Source organism: Rhinatrema bivittatum, chromosome 1 (assembly GCF_901001135.1).
Source record: "Rhinatrema bivittatum chromosome 1, aRhiBiv1.1, whole genome shotgun sequence".
Classification (NCBI taxonomy): Eukaryota; Metazoa; Chordata; class Amphibia; order Gymnophiona; family Rhinatrematidae; genus Rhinatrema; species Rhinatrema bivittatum.
Window position 1 is genome coordinate 410,635,904 of NC_042615.1, and position 17,234 is coordinate 410,653,137.

The 17,234-nt window shown below is 47.0% G+C and overlaps 1 protein-coding gene across 10 annotated transcripts in view; it reads right to left on the bottom strand.

The window, feature by feature from the left end:
- IDUA (iduronidase alpha-L-) overlaps positions 1-17,234 on the bottom strand; it is a 914,728-nt gene that overhangs the window by 419,771 nt on the left and 477,723 nt on the right. For all 10 annotated transcript variants that reach the window (XM_029602401.1, XM_029602339.1, XM_029602392.1 and 7 more), the window contains one exon: positions 5,258-5,353. In XM_029602401.1, coding sequence (XP_029458261.1) covers positions 5,258-5,353 — 96 coding nt within the window. The remainder of the gene's footprint in view (positions 1-5,257; positions 5,354-17,234) is intronic.

A 17,234-nucleotide genomic window follows, 5' to 3' on the forward strand; every position in this document is an offset into this window, starting at 1 on the left:
TGGATTTTATGACATGTGCATGCGGCTGCACGCGCATGTTATAAAATCGGACATAGATTTGTTCGCGCCGGGTTGCGCGAACAAATCTACGCCCGCACGCATGTTATAAAATCTGGCCCTAAGTGTACCTGTTGGACATTGTGTTTTGCCACCAGTTTTGTCAGTAAAGATTTTATTTTGAACAAGAGTTTGAAATATGCAATCATTCAGTTTCGCAGGAGAAACATAGTAAATAAACAAGTCGAATCAACCACTCAACAACAACAACAAAAAAAGACTTATCCCCATCATGCTCTCGCCCCTGAACCAATTACTTGGTCTTACCCTCTTCTCTTTAACTCTTCTGAATGCCCAGTCCCTCTCAAAAAAAACCCACCTCTTATATGACTATCTTATGGACGAGCAGCCTGACCTGTGTGCCATCACAGAAACATGGTTAAAACAGGAAGACACGGCCCTTCTCAATCAACTACCTTTACAAACCTTCGACATTTTCTCTATCCCCAGACCAAAAAAAAGAGGAGGCGGTCTGCTTCTTGTAGCTAATAAAAAACTTAGATTGTCGCTTCAGGTGACCAGCTTCTTACACTCTCTTGAATTTGCAGCCTTCAAATCTTCCCAACTTCAAATAGGACTTTTCTACACCCCCCCAGGACGTCTTGATTCAGACCCGTCTCCTTTAATAGAATGCATAGTATAACACATTAACACCGACTCACCGGCTATCCTGTTAGGAGACTTTAATCTTCATGTGGACACCACCCCTCGATCCTCTAACTGCGAATCTTTCCTCAACACTCTCAGTTGCATGGGTTTCAATCAGCTCATAAAAGAACCCATCCACAAAGCAGGACACACCCTTGATTTAATTTTCATTAACCAAGGCCTTACCCCAGCATCACACACTATCTGTCTGCCAATTCCCTGGTCTGACCACAAGTTAATCTCCACTTCTTTCCTAAACCAACAACCAGCCCCCACGGCAACACAGAAAACCACAGTCCAAATCAGAAAGTTATGCAACCAGGAAACTCTCATCTCACATCTTTCCAAGGAGCTCAACCAGATAGACCTCACAGACGCAAACACGGCCTTATCCTCTTGGTCCAAAATCACAAACAAAGTGGCGAACTTGACCTGCCCTCTTATTACAAAGGATATCAACCCTAATAAAGACAAAAAAAACCCATGGTTCACTCCAGAGTTAAAAATACTGAAACAGAAACTCAGAAAAATGGAACAGAATTGGCGCAAGAATCCCTCCTCTTCAAACCGAGCGGCTTTTAAATCCCTCATGCATCAATACAGGATTATCATTCTTCAGACAAAAAGAGACTTCTACTCCCAGAAAATCCACCACTTCATCTTTGATCCAAAAGCCCTATTCTCTCTGGTTTCATCGCTCACCAAACCACCAGCACCTGCTATTCCTGATGACATAGCAGCAAACAAAGCCACCGAACTTGCCACATATTTCAAGTTCAAAATAGCTAACCTACTTGCCTCACGTACTGATAAGAAAGCCCCTGACCAAACTTTTCCTCTCACTACCTCACCGGCTCTCAGCTCCAATCCCACTCATCCTCTCACAACCTCATCTCTATGCTCAGCAAACTTAGAGGATTTTGAACTGACTTCAGCATTAGAGATAGAAAATCTAAAGAAACTCAAGCCAGCTTCACACCCGCTTGATGCTATTCCATCCAACCTTCTCATAGCCAGTGCCAAAGACATTGCAAATCCTATCGCCCAGATCATCAACGCCTCCTTCTCTCAGGGTCTGGTCCTGGACCCCCTCAAACTCGCCATCTTGAAACCCTTATTTAAAAAACCAAATCTATCTACAGACAATCCAGCTAATTTTCGCCCGATTGCAAACCTACCGATCATCGCCAAAATCTTGGAAAGAATAGTCAATAAACAACTTTCCAATTTCCTGGACAATAACAACATCCTCTCCCCGGCACAACTAGGTTTCCGCAAATCCTGGAATACAGAATCCCTCCTCTTATCTCTATCAGATAACATTCTCTTGAACCTTGAAATAAAACAGCCCTGCTTGCTCATCCTCCTCGACTTATCGGCCGCATTTGATACAGTGAACCATGGGTGTCTCATTGATAGATTAACGGAGATCGGCATCAAAAACACAGCCCTGAATCGGTTTAAATCATTCCTCCAGAATAGATATTACAGAGTCAAAATCAACAGCAAAGAATCTCCTCCATTCATTTCCAACCTAGGAGTCCCTCAAGGGTCATCATTATCCCCAACACTATTTAACATCTATCTTCTCCCGCTCTGTCAACTCCTCTCCAAGCTTAAGCTAACCCATTACATTTACGCAGATGACGTCCAAATCCTCATACCAATTACCGACTCTCTGCATGAATCCATTCTTCATTGGAATTCCTGTCTTCTTTCCATCAACAACATCCTTTCAAACCTCAACTTGATTCTCAACACAGACAAAACAGAGTACCTACTGATCACACAGGACGGCAACCTTCCGCTAAACATTTCACATTCTACGACACTTCCAACCTTTTCCCCTAGGGTCAGAAACCTAGGTGTTGTCATGGATAACCAACTGAGCTACACAGGTTTCATCAACAACACAGTAAAAGTGTGCTACTATAAACTCCAAGTTTTAAAAAGACTAAGACCCCTCCTCCATTTCTATGATTTCAGATCAGTCTTACAATCAATCATTTTCTCAAAAATCGATTATTGTAACTCACTTCTTCACGGCCTTCCAGACAACTCCCTAAAGCCTCTACAGCTGTTACAAAATGCAACAGCTAGGATTCTTACAAAGCCCAACAAAAGAGACCATATAACACCAATTCTAAAGAATCTCCATTGGCTCCCAGTCAAATTTAGAATTCTCTATACATTTTTATCAATCATCCATAAAGCCATTCACAACATCACCCCGCTGGACCTCAAAATGCCTCTTCAACTTCACACCTCTTCCCGCCAGCTTAGACTTGCACAGAGAGGTACCCTACAGGCTCCATCTATCAAAACTTCTTTAAGAAAGAGAGCTCTTTCCACGGCAGGCCCCAAACAGTGGAATTCGCTCCCACCGGACCTCAGGCTGGAACAATGTCCAAACACATTTAAAAAAAGACTAAAGACTTTTCTGTTCTGCCAAGCTTTTCCATAACATCACGGACCCTCCACAGACTCTCGGACTGCCCTCACCCAGGGCCTTCCCCTAATTATACTTCCCTTTTATTAATAAATCGATAGTTTCACCTTTCCCTCATCCCCCCCCCTTCAGCCATCCCTTCCCTACCTGCAGGCTTGATACCCCAGAAGTCCAGCTACTACTACTCTTTATTTCTCTGGTTCTTCCAAGTTATTCTTCCAAGTTGTTCGATTCCCTGTTCAATGTAAGACAATTGTTGTCATTGTTCGCATGAATGTAAACCGAACTGATAAGTAACCCTGTTACTTGAACTTCGGTATATAAAAGCTATAAATAAATAAATAAATATATATATATGCTGATTGATTTTATTGTTACTGGACTGGTGTGCAGAAGAGGCCCTCCTTGAAAACTTGTTTCTACCTCCATGTGCAGGATCCTGAGGATAGTCATGGAGTCTTGTGTGATCTGTGGCCTTCCCCATCTGCCCCGATGCCCAAGAGCTGACCAGGATGGTGGCTTCAGATAGAAAAAAAATTCTCACTGCTATAAAATTGCAAATATTTTTCAGTGATTTTCTGTATATGTTTGATTATTTCATTGCTTATTCCTTTAGGCACAGCTTAATTTGTAGACAAAAAAGAAGTGGAACTGTGGTGGGAAGAGGGGCTGCTCCCATGATTAGGAGGATTGAGCAGAGAAGTTTGAGGAAGCTTTGCAGTCCTAACAATGTCTAGAGCATCTTCCACAGAGGGGTTCCTTTTGGCTGGGTTAGAGCTTGCTCCTAAACTCTCTCACACACACACTCACTCTCTCTCACATACATATGCAAACAAATCAGGCAGCAGCAGAAGCAGTGTGGCTGACAGGCATTCACCTCCTGTCTTTTCACTTTCTCATTCTCGCTCATTGCCCTTCAGTTGTGCCAGGAAATTGCACAAAAGTCAAGGGCATGTGGCTGCTCTCATCTCGGGGTAAGCAGCTCCAACACTCTCTGCTCTGCTTTCTCTGGAGCCTGGGGAGCCAGAAATGATCCTGCTATCGCCATTTCTGCTGTAGTTTCTGCAGGGAGCTGAATCTGATGTACACCATCAGCTCTGCTCCGTTTCTGTGGGGGAGCCAGAACTGATTTATTTTCAGCCCCTCTGGGGATAGGGAAATACACACAGTACCTGAATGTAATCCACTTTGAAATGCCAAAAAGCGGAATATAAATACATAAATATAAATGTAACACTTTTTCCAGGGGTTTGCTATTTACCCTAGGGCCATAAAAGAATTTATTATCTGGGAATGTCACAGGCACATACACATATAGCTGCATGACACCTTACCTTAAGACCAAGGGAGTGGCAACTGGGTCATGCTGCTTAATGTCTCTCTCTCTATTCTGCAATACTCCTTCCTCTCCCATCTATCTTCTCCTACACACTGCTTCTCTCCTCCCTTTCAACTCCTATTCTCCTCAAGTTCTCTTCATTATTATTCCTTTCCCACACACACCTTCTCCCAATCATATCTAACAAACACCTAGAACTAGTCCACTTTAAATAAGGGATACCAAAATTAAGAAAAGGAAATAGGAAATTCCTGCGAGGGAAAGGGAGATAGGTAGAAAAATATTCATAAATATATTCCATCACTCTACCATCCTGTAATGGTTTCAAGATGGGATGCATCCACAAATACAAAATTATTCTTTTGGAAACTAATCAGGTATAATCTCTCACTTCTACTCTTATACTTCCACATCCCCAATTGGAAAACAAACAAAAACTGAAAAATACACACAAGTGCTTATTCAAAACTAAAAACATTAACCACAACTATTCATTCTTCCCTTTGAACACTGGTGCAAAATCTGTAGGTAAAAATACTTGTAGAATTTACACTTGCCTATACAGTTTTTTTAATTGCCCCAGACAGCTTACTTTCGTTTTGCATTTTTTCTCTTATATACCAATGGAATGTGCTGCTACAAAATTAGTATTTATAAATTATAGTTCCACCAAGACAGTGTTTCAGTTATACTTGAAAATATTAATTCTTCTCCCTCAATCACTTTAAACACCACTAATCATATACAAAAATAAAAAATCTTACCTTGTATAGTCATAGAAACATTATCAAAGTCATGATTATCAGGTTCATTCCAAGTTTCAAAATTCCATTTAGAAACATATTTCAATCCATACCTATCTGTAGAAAGGAAGCAAGTATTAAAAGTTATCATATTAAAACATTGCTACAGGTTTTCAGTTGTTTAATTAGATGTATTTATTTAATCTAAATCAATAAATACTGATCCCACCATTTTTATGTGATTGGCATACAACTGTGCATGGAGCAAAACGATGGAACACAGTATCCCCTAGATTCATCAAAAAGTGTTAATAATGCCTGTGTTAAGTACAGTTACTGCACCATGCAGTAACACTTAGCATGTCCTGGGATAATCCCTATTTTTTGGAGAGAGAGAGAGACAGTATCTACAAGGCCCTTATAGTAGTTAAGTATTTATATCTCTACTGAGGCGTACGAACAGCACAGTACACCTTGGTGAAGATTCAACGTCATTTAGAGTGAGGAAAGTCTCACAAAGATGAAATTTTGTACTATGTTAATTCACCCTAATTTGATGGTGCATCCCCTTCTCCCTCCCCAAGCTCAGAAATTGTTATGCTCAGGCTTGTGAACCCTTGGGCCGACGGGAGGATGGAATACCTTAGGAGGAAGATCCGAAGGTTCTCTCGTCGGGTGGCAAGGCAGGAGCAGAAGATGTGACCAGCTGACCCTCGGCACTGAAGACAGAAGCGACTGTGGAGGCAGACGAGGAGTCGAGACGTTTGAAAAGAAGAAGTGTGTCTTCACCACTGGAAGCCCGCGGTCCCCCCAGGAGGAGCCCGTAGGGACCCGGACCGCTGGGACTTAGGCGGGCCCTTGGAGACAACGGTCAAGAAGAGTCCGAGGTCAGGTGCCAGAGGGTCATTGCTCACCAGTCCGAGGTCACACACCGAGGGATCACCACTTGCCAGTCCGAAGTCACACACCAGAGAATCATCGCTTGCCAATCCAAAGTCAATACCAGGAACTACCGCTAGCCAATCCGAAGTCAATACCAGGAATCAACACTAGCTGATCCGAAGTCAGGAACAAGGAACACCAGACGAAACAGGAACAAGGATCCAAAGCACAAGCACCGAAACAAGCAGACCTGACTAACCAAGGAAGTTGCCAAGTCAAGGAATGAGCAGAGGAAGCTGCCCTTTATACTTCCCTTGCTCTGGCTGATAGAGAACAGCTGAAAATAGTTAAAGGGATCGGGTCCCTTTAAATCTGTCAAGGAGGTGTGGCCTCGCACCTAAAGATGGCGGCGGCCATCTTGGATTTCCTCCGTGGAGGAAATCGCTGCTGGACGCCGCGAGGGGGGAGCAGGGACGGCTTCCCCTACAGCGAGCAGCACAGGGACCCATGCCGGAGTGACGGGCCTCGAGTCAGGGCCTTCCCCCGGGACTCCCGCGGCGGTTCGCCATCACGGGCAAGGTAGGGGACTGCGATCGTGGCCTATCACGGCCGTGGAACACAACAGAAATGGCCAAAACGCAATTCCAAAAATGTATCACAAATTGCGTTATGGCCATTTCGGGGCATATTGCACAGCCTAACACCAGGGAAAAGGGTGTAGTTATTTCCAGTGTTAGCATAACGCACCCTATTGCACGATTTTATCGCATGGTGCGATATTGCCCCTCATTAACTAAATCCCGCCAAAATTCCTCACTGATCCCGCTCCTCCCAAAAATTTGCATCCGCACCATGCGTTACAATTCTTTTCGCATGCGTTAACGCGTTATCGTGTGCGTTAATGCCATAACGCATTTTGATGAATGACCTGGTCAGTGAGTATTCATCAGCATAAAAATGTACAGATTAAGTCAAAATTTTGTCAATAATTTAAAATTAAATAAACATTCATTTCTAGATAGCAACTCAATGCATGTCTATACAGAAATGTGAACATAATTCTATATAACATCAAACAAATCCAAATATATATTATCTGTGATTAACTTACAGAAGTAAACACAACTTACATTTTATATTTCAAATCTGTTTTATTGATTTTCAACAAGGATGTAGCAAAACCCATAGCTGATATTATTAATCTCTCTCTAAATCAAGGTTCTTTTCCCGATATGCTTCAATGCATATCGGGAAAAGACCGATCTCCAACCTGCCCTGTCTTTCCAAAATCCTAGAAAAAGTGGTCAATAAACAGCTCACGGAACATTTAGAAACTCACAACATCCTTTACCCTTCCCAATATGGATTTAGAAAATTCTATAGTACAGAAACGCTGCTGGTCTCCCTTCAAGACACCGTCCTGAGAGGTCTAGATAATGGACAAACCTACTTATTAGTGATGCTCGACATATCGGCAGCTTCGACAGTGTTAACCACAACACTTTGCTTGACAGACTAAGAGAAATAGGCTTAAATAATATTACATTTCTGTTGTGTTCGTGGACCCTTGGGCTGGTTGGAACAGAAGATGGAGTGCCGTGGAGGACTACAGCGAATGTCCCAACCAGGAGGCGGTTCGGAAACTCGGTGCTGGCTGACGCTCTAGTCTATGGAGAAGTCCTCTGCGACCAAGGACTCGACCTCCTCTGGACGGATGGACGGTGTAGGACCGAAGAAGAAGAAGAGGATTCTTCGCCCTGGAGACCGGCACTCCCCCGGGAGGAGCCCTTAGGAGTCCAGCCGCTGGGACTTTAGAAGATTCACCCTGGAAGCCGAAGTCCCCCCAGGAGGGGCCCGTAGGGACTCGGCCCGCTGGGACTTAGGCGACTTCCTGATGTTGTGGGTGGTCCGGATGCAGGCGCCTCCTGCAGGTCGTGGTTCCGGACGGCTGGCGCCTCCAGCAGGTCGTAGGAAATCCAGGAGTCAGAGTCCAAGGGTGATCTGCAGCCGGTCCAGAGTCGGAGCCAGAGAGCGATCCGAAGTCAGTCCAGGAGTCAGAGCCAGAAGAATCCGAAGCCAGTCCAGGAGTCAGAGCCAGAAGAATCCGAAGCAAGGGAAGCAGGACGAAGACAACCAGGAATGCAGCAATCACAGGACAAGTCCAGGAACCTTGTTGCAAGGCACAGATGAGAGTTCGATGCAGGGTACTTGTACCCTGAGGTGTCTGACGTCAACCTCAGTGCAGCTGAGGATTTTCCCGCGCTGGCCCCTATAAATGGGGCTCCTCCCCGTGTGCGCGTCAGGGGGTGGGGCCAGCCGCGTCTGGACGTCGGCGTCTCTCCCGAGGAGGGAGAGACGTGCTGGAAGGCCTGCAGGCCCGGAGGTTGCCGCGACTGCCCCGGGGAAGCCCTGAAACGGCCCGGGCCGCCCCTGAGGTAGGTGGAGGACCCGGGGCATGGCCCGGGACCGCAACAATTTCAGTGGCTTAAATCTTATCTGGCTAATAGATCATATAAAGTAAAAATAAATGACAAGGAATCAAATCAAATTAACCTACTACATGGTGTCCCATAGGGATCTTAACTGTCCGCTACCCTTTTTAATATTTATAAGCTGCCTTTGTGTAAGCTTTTAGCAGGTCTTGGTTTAACTCATTTTATTCATGCAGACGATATCCAGATTTTACTTTCGATCACAAGTTCTATTGAATCCACACTTAAACTTTGGGATATTTATCTCTCTGCAATTAACAAAGTTTTAACACAAATGAGCTTCTCACTTAACTACAATAAAATGGAAAATCTCTACATCTGTCATAAAATGAACAAAGGGAATTAGAGATACTCCATGCCCCCAAAAATTGCCCCATCTCCTTTGAAGTCAGAGACCTTGGAATTCAGCTCGATAGTGAAATTAATTTAAAAAGATGGATAAATAGTATAATTAAAGATGGCCATTTTAAATTAAACATTTTAAAAAGATTGAGACCCCTTTTACATAGAAATGATTTTAGAACAATTTTACAAGCCCTTATTTTTTCCAAGACTGACTACCATAACGCCTTACTTCTGAGACTGCCTGCCTCCTCCACCAGGCTGCTACAAGTTCTTCAAAATTCAGCGGCAAGGGGGAGCCTACCTTGAGAGAGATGCTCCGAAAGGAGGAAGGGCAGCTGGGATTGAGAGCATTTAGTGAGCGGAACATCGTGACTCCCATCCCCCCCTTTGACGTCATCAACAACATACGATTGCTGTGCTGATTTAAGGAGACGCACAGCAAGAGAGAGTGGGAGCCTACCTTGAGAGAGACACTCCAAACGGAGGAAGAGCAGCTGGGATTGAGAGCGTTTGGTGAGCGGAACATCGTGACTCCCATCCCCCCTCTTGATGTCATCAACAACAGACGATTGCTGTGCCAATTTAAAGAGACGCACAGCAAGAAGAGAGTGGGAGCCTACCTTGAAAGAGAAGCTCTGAAAGGAGGAAGGGCAGCTGGGATTGAGAGCGTTTGGTGAGCGGAACATCATGACTCCCATCCCCCCCCCTTGACGTCATCAACAACAGACGATTGCCGTGCCGATTTAAGGAGAAGCACAGCAAGAGAGAGTGGGAGCCTACCTTGAGAGAGACGCTCCGAAAGGAGGACGGGCAGCTGGGATTGAGAGCGTTTGATGAACGGAACATTGTGACTCCCATCCCCCCCCTTGACATCATCAATAACAGACGATTGCTGTGCTGATTTAAGGAGACGCACAGCAAGAGAGAGTGGGAGCCTACCTTGAGAGAGACGCTCCGAAAGGAGGAAGAGCAGCTGGGATTGAGAGCGTTTGGTTAGCGGAACATCGTGACTCCCATCCCCCCCTTGACGTCATCAACAACAGACGATTGCTGTGCTGATTTAAGGAGACGCACAGCAAGAGAGAGTGGGAGCCTACCTTGAGAGAGACGCTCCGAAAGGAGGAAGAGCAGCTGGGATTGAGAGCGTTTGGTTAGCGGAACATCGTGACTCCCATCCCCCCCTTGACGTCATCAACAACAGACGATTGCTGTGCTGATTTAAGGAGACGCACAGCAAGAGAGAGTGGGAGCCTACCTTGAGAGAGACGCTCCGAAAGGAGGAAGAGCAGCTGGGATTGAGAGCGTTTGGTGAGCGGAACATCGTGACTCCCATCCCCCCTTGACGTCATCAACAACAGACGATTGCTGTGTCGATTTAAGGAGACGCACAGCAAGAGAGAGTGGAAGCCTACCTTGAGAGAGACGCTCCAAAAGGAGGAAGGGCAGCTGGGATTGAGAGCGTTTGGTGAGTGGAACATCGTGATTCCCATCCCCCCCCCTTGACGTCATCAACAACAGACGATTGCTGTGCCGATTTAAGGAGACGCACAGCGGCGCGCAGCCAAAGCCGTGCGCCAAAGGGGCGCGCCTCTGGGGAAAAATTTGAGAAAAGGCCCGGTTGTATTCCTCGAAGGGTAAGAAGAGAAAAATCAAAGTTTCAACATCAACACCATTGGGTAAAGAACTGAGGGGTCCAATGGATACCCACATTGTACGAAGGGGAAGCCAGACCTCCAAGGAGGCTGTACAAGAAATCTCTTTCTCATTGGGGGCCACTGCAAGTCCCGCCCAGGACCAGAAATCCAATGTTACTCCCAAACATGAAGGGGTAAGTGTTTTGAATACCCCTGAATTAAGGGAGGGAATAACAACTAAGGAAAATGGAGAAAAGTCTCTAGAGCAGGCTTCAGAGGAAATGCTGGTGCCTGAAACATCTCCCTAGTAGATGTTTGGAAAGCCATCACAAAGGTGGAGAGGATGGTTTCCCAATCCATAACTCAGTCCACAGTCCTATCCAATGAAGTAAAAGGAAAAATGGAAGAATTTGGTAAAAGATTAGATCATGTTGAAGCCTCTAATTCAGTAATGGGCTCACAGATAATATCTCTACAAGCAACGGGGACTACTTTTATAAAAGACATTATGATAATGTATAAGAACATAGAGAGTTTGGAAAATTGTTGGCGAAGAGAACTTGCGATTTTTAAATTTTCCATATACAAGGCTATTATCTCCTCAGGAATTGTTTAGAAAGTATGTGAATGAGATATTAAGTATCTCTAATGATCTGTTGATATCTAAGATGTACTATATATCTAATTTTAGGAGAGGAATTATAGAACCTGAAGGAGATATGGATGTATTGAGTGAAAAAAGCCCTAACAACATCCTTTTTAGAGGCTTCAACTGATGAAATTGCCACAAGAGCAACATTAATAGTGGCTTTTGGTTTAGAGCAGGATAAAAATCTTGTACTGCAAAAATATTTCAAAAATAAGAATTTTTCCTTTTGTGGCAAGGTGGTTCAAGTATTTCCTGATGTGTCTAGGAATGCACAGTACAGAAGGAGACAATTTCTTTTAATGAGACAAAGAGTGTTAGCCCTTGAGGCAACATTTTTTCTCAAATTTCCCTGTAAATGTCTTGTTACATTTCAGAAAAATAAGTTTGTGTTTCTTGAACCTTCTCATTTGGAAGTATTCCTTACTGATAAAGGTGGATGAGGGACTGAGTTAGATGTAAGTTGGATTTAAATGGTCATAAAAAATGTATACTCTCTGATTTATTCAATGGTAATGAATATTTTTGTGGATAATATTTTCTTTTATTATTAGGCTCCCCATTATTGTGGACTGTTTGGAATGACAAACGTTGTAATTTCCTATATTTTTTGTTCCTAGAAGTGGAATATTGAGTTTGTTTTTTCATTTACTGTTACAGCTATGGCTGCTGTGCAACCGCCTCACCACCAGGGGTCCTTCAAGCGTAGGCTCTCCTGACTGGCCCAGTCCATCTTCCTTGTTTTCTCTATGTTCTGGACTTCCCCTTATAACCCTGCCTGGCAGTTCCCTCGGTGCTTCGGCATCGAGCTCTCTCGGGCCTTCCGCCCTGCCTTGCCTTGCTGTGCGTGTGGCCTTCGGGCCTTCTGTCTGTCTTGTCTTGCCTTGCTGTGCGTGTGGCCTTCGGGCCTTCTGTCTGTCTTGTCTTGCCTTGCTGTGCGTGTGGCCTTCGGGCCTTCTGCCCTGCCTTGCCTTGCTGTGTGTGTGGCCTTCGGGCCCTCTGCCCTGCTGTGTGTGTGTGGCCTGCGGGCCCTCTGCCCTGCCGTGTGTGTGTGTGTGTGGCCTTCGGGCCCTCTGCCCTGCCGTGTGTGTGTGTGTGGTCTTCGGGCCCTCTGCCCTGCCGTGTGTGTGTGGCCTTCGGGCCCTCTGCCTAGCCGGATGTGTGTGTGTGGCCTTCGGGCTCTCTGCCTTACTATAAGGTTCCTTGTCTCTGCCTTGCTGTGTGTGTGTGGCCTTCGGGCTCTCTGCCTTACTATAAGGTTCCTTGTCTCTGCCTTGCCGTGTGTGTGTGGCCTTTGGGCTCTCTGCCTTGCTACTAGGTGCCTTGACCCTGCATGGACTCTGACTCTGCTTGCCTGCTGCCTGCCGTGACCCAGCCTGGACTGTGACACTATTTGCCTGCCGCCTGCCCTGACCCAGCCTGGACTTCGACACTGTTTGCCTGCCGCCTGCCCTGATCCAGCCTGGACTTTGACACTGTTCGCCTGCCGCCTGCCTAGACCCAGCCTGGACTTGGACTTTGTCCCAGCAAGTACTCTGCTCCATTTACCAGCCATCACCCAGCTCCATACACTCCTGCCGCAACACTTCTCTCCCAGCCATCATCAGAGACCTTCCAGTTACCCCTGTCTCTCTCCACCTGAAGCCACCCTTCTGGGTGGTGTTCACGACACCGGACCATTGCTCAACCGTAACATTTATCTTTTCTTTTTCATTGTAAAATGTTTGAGAAATTTAGTAAAGTATAAATTAAAAAAAAAACCATTCAGCGGCAAGAATTTTAACTAACACTAGAAAGACAGAACATATAACACCGATCCTGAAAGACCTGCATTGGTTACCTATCACATTTCGCACTCAATTTAAAGCATTATCCTTAATACACAAGACTCTGTATAATGATAAATTTGAATGGCTTACTGCTGCTTTACATTTTGATACCCCACAAAGAACAACAAGATCAGCAGATAATAGGACTCTTCTGATTCCTGTTAGGGAGCGCTAGGAAAGCGGTCCCATTTCTGTGGGAATTGTGTGCCCTTGGGCCATGGCACGACCCCAGAGGGCTCCAAGGTGGTACAGAGGCAGGTGAGACAAGTCTAAGTTGAGACCAGGAGCCCAGGCTCCCACTGACCTGCACAGCCTTGCTGAGGCCAGCCACGCAAGGTTGGTCTCCTGAGCAGTCCTCTGACCACTCCAAGCCCTTTCAGACTTGCCGCTGGTTAACGGCAGAAGTGGCAGGCCGGACAGGAGACAAGAGCGGACGAAGAATCTGGAGCATGAAGACTCAGACGAGGAACTTGGAACGTGGAGACTCGGATGCTGACGCTGAGGAGCAGGGCTGGGCTGAGGAACAGGCCCAGCATGGTCGGCGGCTCTCAAGTCGCAGAAGTCAGGCTGAGGAGCGGCTCCAGCTGCAAGGAAGACTGGGGGCTGTGGCCTCCAGGCTGCGAGGCAGGAATGGCGTTGGCAGCTCCTGCCGTTCTGTAGCACCAACATGGCATCGAAAGGACAGGCAGGCTGGGAGAAGGTAAGAGGCTGCCCGTAGCTCCGGCTGCGGGCATCATTGCAACAGTATATAAGAATATAAGAATATAAGAAATTGCCATACTGGGTCAGACCATGGGTCCATAAAGCCCAGCATCCTGTTTCCAACAGAGGCCAAACCAGGTCACAAGAACCTGGCAAGTACCCATGCTACTGATGCCTGTAATAGCAGAGGCCATTCCCTAAGTCAACTTAATTAATAGCTACAGGATCATAGCCTGCTGCACCAGGTTGATGCTCTTTGATTATGAGACCTTCCTCTTCCAAGGCAACACCAGGGCTGCCAGACTGAAGTTGGGACTTGACTACTATATCGCTCCATGGTGAGACCACACCCTGAACACTGTGCACAACTCTGGCCGCCGCATCCCAAAAAAGACACAGCTGCAATGGAGAAGGTACAGAGAAGGGCAACCAAAATGATAAAGGGGATGGAACAGCTTCCCCACGAGGAAAGGCCGAAGAGGCCAGGGCCGTCCAGCCTGGAGAAGAGACGGCCGAGGGGGGACACGACAGAGGCCTCCAACATCATGAGAGGTCTCGAACGAGAAGATGTGACTCGGCCATCCCCACCCTCGAACAATAGAAGGACTAGGGGACACTCCATGAAATCAGCAAGTAGCACATCCAAGACCAATCGGAGAAAATTCCCCTTCACTCAACGCACAATAAAGCTCTGGAATCTGTTGCCAGAGGACGCGATCAGCGCAGTCAGCGCAGCCGGGTTCAAAAAAGGCTTGGACAAGTTCCTGGAGGAGAAGTCCACCAATGGTCACCAATCAATTATACTTAGGGAATAGCCACCACTACCAACTGCATCAGTAGCATGGGATCCTCTTAGTGTTTGGGTAATTGCCAGGCTCCCGTGGCCTGGTCTTGGCCCCTGCTGGAAACAGGACGCTGGGCCCGATGGACCCTTGGTCTGACCCAGCATGGCAACCTCTCATGCTCTTATGTCCCTGAAGGTCTCATCTACATACCTCTCTGTCTGCCTCAGCTCCTCCAGGTCTGCCACTCTAGCCTCCAGAGATCGGACTCGTTCTCTGAGGGACAGGAGCTCCTTGCATTAGATGCACATGTACAATTTCTCACCAGCGGGTAAAAAAGTCATACATGTGATACTCAATGCAAAAGACTGGGAAGCCCCCTTCTTGCTGCTGGAGTGCTGCCTTCATCTTAAATTTGTTCAGTTCCTAGTTAAATTTTAGGTTGCTATGGGAGTAGGACTGCGTAGAGTTAGGGTCCATTAAATGGATTAATATATTCACTATATATCTGGTAGTGACCCCCCTCCCCCATCCTTCGGAAGGTCAGAAACAGGCAAGACCTCTGGAACTAGAACAAGGATGGTGCAGGCACCTCCTGCAGGTCATAGGGAAAACACATTGGAACGTAGAACTTTGGAAAGCACAAAAACCGGACACTGGAGATGGATCTCTGGGTGCAGACACCTCCTGTAGGTCGTAGAACCCAGGAAAGAAAGTTCTTTGAAACAAGGGATCTTGGAAGTCCAAAGTGTAGGCCCAATGCAGGAATACTGGAATAATGAGGAACACAAGACACAGGAACAAGCAAGGAACAACAAAACAAGCAAGGAACAAGGAACAAGAAACAATGGAATAACAAGGAACCAAACAATGGAACAAACAAGGAACCAACAAGGGAACAAGGAACAAGGGAACAAAACAACGAACAAGGAATCAAACAACGAACAAGGAAACAAACAACGAACAAGGAATAAGGGAACAAACAACGAAACAAGGAGCGCCGGAACATCCAAGGAAACAAGGAGTGCCGGAACAACCAGGAGCACCGAAACATCAAGGAGCACTGGAACATCAAGGATGCCACTGAAGTATGCTCTGACAAATGCTTGTAGGAAACTCGTAGATAGCCAACACGAAAGGCATCTTGGAAGACCCGGGAGGGAACCCAAGGGTGGGATCAGCTAGGACTGGCAATGATAGGATCTAGATAGCAAATGGTCCCGGGCAGATCTGAACAAGGCACACAGGCCTGAGTTGGAATGCCGAGATGTAGCCAGGTGGGGTGCAGGCGCCTCCTGCAGGTCATGGAACCCAACCTGGAATCGCTGTGGAGTATACTCAGATAGAAGAGCTACATCGAGAAGCTTAGTGACATTTGACAAGGAAGTCTGAAGTGACACTGGCTGTGGAACCTGGGTTCAGGCGCCTCCTGCAGGTCGATTGGAACCCAATAAGTAGCCACATCACAGAGGGAGAGTGACAATAATTTCCTGGAACAGTAGCAGGTCATGAGAAAAAGAATCTCTCCAAAAATATTTTTTCTTGGGACGAAGAAAGTCCAGGAACAGGACCCGGGACAAGGACAGTCCCACCGGGCACATGGCCTAGCATTCTGTTAGGGAGCGCTAGGAGAGCGGTCCCATTTCTGTGGGGATTGTGTGCCCTTGGGCCATGGCACGACCCCAGAGGGTTCCAAGGCGGTACCGAGGCAGGTGAGACGAAGTCCCGTCTGGGTTGAGTCCAGGATCCCAGGCCCCTGCCGACCTGCACAGCCTCGGTGAGGCCAACCACTCAAGGTTGGTCTCTGAGCAGTCCTCCGACCACTCAGAGTCCTTTCGGACCTGCCGCTGGGTAACGGCAGAGGCGGCAAGCCGGACAGGAGACAAGGGCGGAAGAAGACTCTGGGACGAGGAACTTGGGACGTGGAGACTCAGACGAGAAACTTGGGACGTGGAGATTCAGACGAGGAACTTGGGACGTGGAGACTCAGACGAGGAACTTGGAAGGATGCTAGGAATGCTAGGAAGACTCAGACGAGGATTCAAGATCAAGTACTAGGTTGAGGCTTTGACGCAGCGCGCCCTACACAGCCCACCCAAGGGGCTGGTCATGGACCACGCTAGATGCAGGGCAGACTCCAGACGAGAAGTGTGAGGAACATGTCCCAGATACTGTAGAGGCCTGCACCGGGGCGCGCCCTACACAGCTGCCTGTGGCTGGTCGCAGACTACGCTGAAGCGGCACAGATTCCAACAGCATCTAACTCATGGACAGAGCTGACACAAGGTAATCCGAGGGCCGGAACAAGATTCAGGAGACGGGACCAAGACAAGAGTTGGCTCCAGGCAAAGATGATCCTCCGGAGGCTTGTGCAGCAGGCAAGAAGGCAGGCCTGTCATGGACCACAACATGGCACGTCAGGAAAGATGGCGACGAGGAACCGGGGGTTCAGGACATCACAGCTGGATCACGGAACATCAGGGACATCAAGATTGGAACATGGAACATCAAGACTGGATCACAGACATCAGGACTGGCAACGAAGGATCAGGAACCAAGACAAGATGTGGAGCTCCTACGAAGAACAAAGACCTGGCGGAGCGCTGGAAGACAGGAGATTCCAGGAGCGAAGAACTCCGATGCAATGCAAAGCAGGACTGGAAGTTAAGCCCTTTTATAGGGCTGA